Source organism: Bactrocera tryoni, chromosome 5, assembly GCF_016617805.1.
Source record: "Bactrocera tryoni isolate S06 chromosome 5, CSIRO_BtryS06_freeze2, whole genome shotgun sequence".
Taxonomy (NCBI): domain Eukaryota; kingdom Metazoa; phylum Arthropoda; class Insecta; order Diptera; family Tephritidae; genus Bactrocera; species Bactrocera tryoni.
In genome coordinates, this window is record NC_052503.1 from 53516532 (window position 1) to 53523518 (window position 6987).

General features: G+C 36.3%; 1 protein-coding gene across 1 annotated transcript; it reads right to left on the minus strand.

The window, feature by feature from the left end:
* Positions 1-5718: 5718 nt before the first annotated feature.
* On the minus strand, positions 5719-6202 carry LOC120778361. Its single transcript, XM_040110147.1, has one exon. The coding sequence runs from the start codon at positions 6200-6202 to the stop codon at positions 5756-5758; it is 447 nt and encodes a 148-aa protein (XP_039966081.1). The 3' UTR covers positions 5719-5755.
* Positions 6203-6987: the final 785 nt, after the last annotated feature.

Below are 6987 nucleotides of genomic sequence, written 5' to 3' on the forward strand. Positions count from 1 at the left end.
AGGTCAGAGATCTGCAGTTGGTACCAATAAAATTAGTGCACTTAAGTCATGAGCCATAAAAATTGGTGCAAACGAGTACTCATACTATTATAATAAAAAACTAAGGCTCTTTCCCACTAAAACAAAAAAAACTACACTTATGAGTAAATTTCGCGTCGTGCGCTGAGTAACTATTTTTGGTTTGCTATGTATGACCGAGTGGTACTTTCAACAGGTCCCGAACTTTTGCATATCTAGTGAAATTAGGACCAACCCGGGTTTCTTAGTAGCAATTTTTAACGTTTACGTGAGTTCTTCACATACGAAAAATATTTATCGTTGCGTAGAAATCTTTACGAAAACATTATAAATAAGTAGCAAAATAAATAATCAACAGGGAAATTAAAAAAATATATAAAAGCATTTTTTGTAATTTAAATTTCATACAAACATACCAACATACACCCACATGATGTGTGAACAAACAACAATAAAGCTAAACTGAAAATACTCACGTCACTTAAGTCATTCAAAAATACTCTTGGTGCTTCTTGGTTTTTTGAATTATTTCGCTTTAACGTGATTGAATCATTGGCTCACGAGAGAATGACCACAACACCGGGCCGTATCGAGAGAAACTTACTCATTATTCATATTCTCGCTAAGTGCGCTTTGCGTAAATGTGTTTTAGTGGATGTTGGATTCTGATTATAGTGCAACTAGTAAACTCCGTTCCGCCCTTCTTTATTGACAACGGTTCCGGAGGGCCGAAAATAATTCACTGGTTACACTATTACGTAGGTTGCTATATATATTTCTGGCCTAATAATGTAAATAGGCAAATTTATCAACGAAAATTTTTTTTTTGTTTTTTTTTGTCGATTGCTGTTTTGTTTACGGCTCATACGCATAGATCCATGATTCGTAACATGTGACGACCTTATGAACGTCTTTTGAAGCACCGCGATCGTATTTTTTCAGCATTTCTTTACACCAATCCACACGAGCCTTTTTTTGAGCGATTGTCAAATTGTGCGGGATCCAAAGAGAACAAACCTTTTTTACGGCCAGGTGTTCATGCAATATCGAATGTATGCTGGTGGGAGAAATGCATATACATGCCTCTATCTGAAGGTATGTTACATGACGGTCTTGCATTATCAGTTCACGTACGACATCGATGTTTTCTGGCACAACGGCTGTTTTTGGACAACCTTCACGGAATTCGTCTTTGAGCGAGCGTTGGCCACGATTGAATTCATTGTACCAGTTGTTCACAGTGCTATAGGATGGTGCTTCATAGCCATACAAAGATTTTAGTTCATCGATGCACCACGACAAAAGTTGTGAAAAATGATCGCACGAAAATGTTCACGAGTTAATAACATTTTTTGGCCGAGATGAATTTTTTAATTCCCTGTAAATAAAACAATTCACGATTAAATGACAAAACGTTCTGAGTGATGTTATGCTAAAAATGTCAAACTTTCCAATGGAAATGTCAGATTGCACCTGGCAACACTTAGTGTTGCCTAGGCCAGAAATATATATAGCAGCACTCGTATATCCACTAGAGTTATTCAAAAAAAAAATTTTTTTTTTTCGTTTGTTACTCGGAAAAATAAGTTCCTATACACCTCTAAGAAAGTCTCTCCAAACATGAGTTTTTAATTGTAACGGGAAGGTCCTCCTACATACAGCTTTCTATTTTTTCTTATTATCAGATAGAAAAATTTATATCTCGCTTCCAACCACTTAAAAAATATCTTGTTCCTTAGATTTTGTAGGAAATTGAATGCTCCACAAAAAAGTTCTAGTATGATTTTTTCGTAAACCCAAATGTTTAAAAGATATTAACAGCTAAAGTTTGATTATTTTTGGGAAAATTTTTTATTTCTTATGAATTTTATAACTCCATTAAAAAATATTATTACGAATAGATTTTTGCAGAGGCTTTCTTAGAGGTGTCTAGGAACCTATTTTTCAGAGTACCAAACGAAAAAAAAAAATTTTTTTTTGAATCACTCTAATATCCACTAATACTCTTTTTTGTGTTACTCTCCAATAACTTAAAGGGAATAATTGCAGATCTCTGGTAAAGATGTGAATGGCACAGGTGTGTAGTAAAACTTTGTCATCGGTAATCATTCCTTTAGTGCTAATTGCCTTAGAAGACAATAAATATTATCTTTTATGTTGTTATGGCAACAAACAGAAATGAGCGACAAGTAGACTCTCAGGGCGTGACTGCAATGGTGCTTTGCTTTGAAATACACAGTATATCAAGCGATATTGTTAATTAAATCGCCGGTTAATCATACGCTTATTTTCCGTTAATTTAAAAAAATTAAAGTTGACTGTCTGTCTGTCCGTCAGTCCGTGCAAGCTGTAACATAAGTACAAATTAAGAGATCTTGATCAAACTTGATATACTATATATGTACATATATAGTATATAAAAAATTACTTGCTCGTAGATGGGCGTAGTCGGATCACTGCCACGACCACAAAGGCTAAAGTAAGATATATAGCTCTAACGGTTATTAGAAGCATCTTTATATAATATCAATGCATTATTAATACTTACCTAAGTTTTTCTACAGCCGGTCTATAGTTGATTCGATCGAACGAACAAAGAATCCGGTATGTAGCCCCCACATACGCATTTGATAGATCTAAATTGCAGAATGACAATGAGATAAATGCACCCACCCTATGTGTATGTGTTAGTGTGATTGACAGGTCTTCCCTCTGTACACGTTGCGCAGCTGCATGGCACGTGGCAAAGGTGTGCAAAAATGCCCCAGCTGTATGCTTTTGATGAAGACCATGAAGATGAGGTTAATACAGCTAAACCTTAATCACTGCGCTGCAGCACAAGATCTGCTAAAACAAATCGTTCTAGAAGAGAAAATAGATGTCGCCTTACTTAGCGAGCAATATTGCCAGCGTTCGGAAAGCACTTGGAGTAAAGATATAAATGGCAAGGCAGCAATATGGGCCTGCAAAGGACAAGTCTGATGGTGATGTGAATCACGCTCTAAAGAAATTCAGGACGGCTTTACATGGGTGAGTATACAAGGAATATATTATGCTGCTACGCTCGTCCTAGCAATTAGCGAATTTGAAGATTTTTTTCCTAGAGCTGTGTCTATAAATCAGAAACAAATCGCCAATAATAATAGCGGGAGATTTTAACGCATAGTCTACTGATTGGGGTAGCAGAATTACAAATCATCGTGGTCTCCTCTTCCTAGAATTTTTGAGTCAAACAAACCTTACGATTTTAAACAGTGGCACACAAGATACGTTTCAAAAGTGAAATAAAGGTTCCATAATAGACCTAATATTTGCTAGCGACACTCTTATCAGGCATACTAAGTGGAAGGTGTCAGATATGTACACAAATAGCGACCATATGACTATAATTGCCGAAGTTTCGTTCTCCCAAGGACTGGAGCCCGGTCAGAGAAATACCTCTCGAAAAAGAAGTTGGCGGCAAAAGGAATTTGATCCTGACAGTTTTGAAGTCACCTAGCGAAGACGCCGCCCACTTAGTACCCGCGGTGTGGAAGGAACTAGTTGCAGCATGCAACACAACTATTTATGTGCGGGACGAGACATAACAATAATCGAAAGCCGGTATACTGGTGGAACGAAGAAATAGCCAAGCTGAGAAAGCTCTATACGCCGCGTATAGCGTAACCAGGGACGTGAAAACGAAATCCGCCTCAGAGAAGCATTTAAATGTCAAAACAAGCTTCAGAAGGCAGCCATTACCCGTAGTAAAAAATCCTGTTTCGAAAAGCTCTGTGAAGAAGCTCCTTTCCTTAGGGGAACGCATACAAAATTTGTATGTCAAGTTCAAAAATAAGTCGCCTCAACCCAAAAATGCATCATTTATGAGAAATGTTGTCGAAGCATTATTCCCGAGACATGCTCCCATTTTCTATGTTAAGCGAAACGAAGCTACAAAACCACTCCTATTGGTCACAGAAGAAATCTAAAATTCCAAATAAATATTATAATGAGTTACTTCCAAAATAGGAGATTATTATTCGACACAAACGAGGGCACTCAGAGCTACACTATCTACAGTGGAGTACCACAAGGTCAGTTTTAGACCCACTACAATTGATCTGATGTACGACGGGTTGTTAAGAATACCGCTATCAAAAAATGGGAAAACAATCGCATATGCGGATGACCTCATAGTGATAGCAGTAGCTAAACATCTGGATGATCTCCGGATCAAATGCAATGACTGCATAAAAGGCTTGCGTCGATGGGTTGCTACCAGGAGTCTAGAGATGGATGAGCAGAAAACAGAAGTCTTGCATAAACGGCGCTGCTGAGGTATTAGCTAGTATGGCACCGATTGACGTACAGGGAGTTGAATTCGCGCGACTATATAACTTACAAGAGACGTCTATAGCAGCAAAAAGAGAAGAGAGAATCAAAAGCATCGTAATGTGGCAGCAACGGTTGCAAACTTCATCCAAAGGACGGTGGACACACAGACTGATTTCGGGCAAACATTTGTAGATAGATAGACAACATGGGGACCTGGATTTCCACTTGACCCAAATACTCAGAGGTCGTGGGTGTTTTAGATGCTACCTATTCAAATATCGTCATGACTTCAGTACATATTGTCCGACGTGTACAGACTGTATAGAAGACTTTGAACACGTACTCTTTCATTACACTAGGTTTTCAATTATAAGGGAAAATCTGAAAACCACTCTATGAGCTAGTCTCATGGTGGAAAATTTGACTGCACTTATGTGGGAGTCCTTTGTTAAATTGGAAGCTGTCAGCGCAGCAGCAGCTCTAAATATGACAACACTGAGGCATTTACAACAGATTAGGTGTCAGTCAGTCCGTACAATAGAGGAGACTTAAATGTCTTTTTCTCTCCGATGAAGTAATACTTAGTCCAGTGGTCCCGTGGGAGAGACATGAGATGGGAGTAGGTCAGGTTTAGCGGATTAAAGTACCGCCATCCGGCATTCAAAAAAACTCAGCCTATAACAGTCAATAATAGTTTTTATTTCAATTAAGAAATGATTTTTCGCACCCGCTAAAAATTCCAATTTCAGTTATAAAATATCGTCTGAAATTTTGATGTGCTCGTCCTGTGGAAGAAACAAAGTTTAATCTAAAAGATGGGCTGATAAGAGAATGATAGTGTTTGCAAGGATTGGCGAGATATTGCATAACATTTTAGTTAAATAAATTTTCTTTACTTATTATTTTTACTTTCCTTACTTTCTCCTTTTGGCACACCGCAAAATTATACTTTACTTTTATATGGAAGTTAGCTGTAATTCAAATTTTCAGTTTTTAAGTGTCTACCTCTTAATGGTGAAACCTATTTTTCAAAATTTGTTATAAGTATTTTGTTCTGCGGAGTCCCCGCGTCATCTAAACAAAAAGTGACGCCAGCTCAGTAGGGAATAAAAATTATTTCAAGCTATCGATTGAGTAACTTTTTATTTATATACTATTTTTAAAACATTTTTAATTTTTTTATTGTTCAGCTTGCCAACATAAAGTGTGATAAAGTCGCAAAACTCATCCCAAGAAATCTCTGAGTCATCTGAAGATATCTTAATCTTACTTATACAATTTGAAATTATTTCATTTTTTGTACATAAGGAATATTTATTAAAAGTATTATACCAATACCTTAAGACTAATTTACCTAAATAACAACAAACTATTACAGAACAAATAATTTAGGCTTCTAACTCCCATAGTCGCTACATAACATTCACATTACGTTACACTTTAAAATGAGTTTTCCCTCCACGTCTCTTTCAACTTCTTCGTCCATGTCGGCGTATAATGATGCATGTTGCCGCACCAAGCGATCTTTGAAATCCACCTGTCGTGTGAAGGCATCGATATCTTGGGACGAAAAATCACATATTTTACCTTCACAATTTATCAACAGGCATCCGGTGAGATCAATTTTCGTCTTCGTTAGATGTAAGCGATTCATTCTACGCCGTCTTAGTTCCTTTCGATAAAGGAAAATGTGATATTGAAGGAGAGGTTTCGAAGAGCTGTGCTGTATGTCACGTTTCATTGTTTCTTTACGTTCTCTTTCCGTTCCGTCGTCGTAGAACTCCATATCCACATCAAAATTTAGATCTGTGTCCAGATCCATGTTCAAGTGGAACGCCAAGCCACTATCAAAATCCATTAATTCGGTCATTTTATGATTTTTAATATCTTGTAATGTTCAATACTTATGTTGTTATGATGAGGATAGTACTGATACTGATGTTGATATTTCTGAAATACAGCTTTATAAGCATTCTCACTCAGGTAGGTTAATTCCAGGTACTTAGTAAAGTTTTGTCATCATTAATCATTCCTTTTGTGCTCAGATTTAATTACCTACTATTCGCCTATTAAGGTTTGCCTTGAAAGACAATAGAATATACTTAAGTTATGCCCACAAAAAAGAGTGAGCGCCAGGCAGGCAATATTCTCAGGAGCGTGACCATAAAGAATATAAACGAAGTTACACTTTGCGTTATTGACAATAGAATTTTTTGGCTAATTCATCCGAAAATGGGTATGTGGGGTTAATAAACAAATGAAGCGATTTCAACAATTTTTGGTATTAAATATATTTAACACTAAACACATTTTTGTTCTTTATTGACATTCTTGTCAGGAAAATTCGTTAAGAGGTTAAATGGGTTTCCTCGGATAAAAAACGACCATTTTTCAACAATTTGTATTGTTACAAATATACACTATTAACAAAGAAAACCTGAAATTTTACGAAAAACATATCTTAAACTCGGTCATTGCGACGACATTTCCGGTGAATAAATATGTGTTTTAGTTAAAACCTTAACTAAGAACTTGTACGAAGAAAAAAACTGAAAATTTGATTTTCGGCAGACATTTTTATAAAAAAAAAATTAAAATTTCGCGACAATTTTTTGTTTATTACTAAATAGTTGTGATCGAAAAAAATCCTTCTTC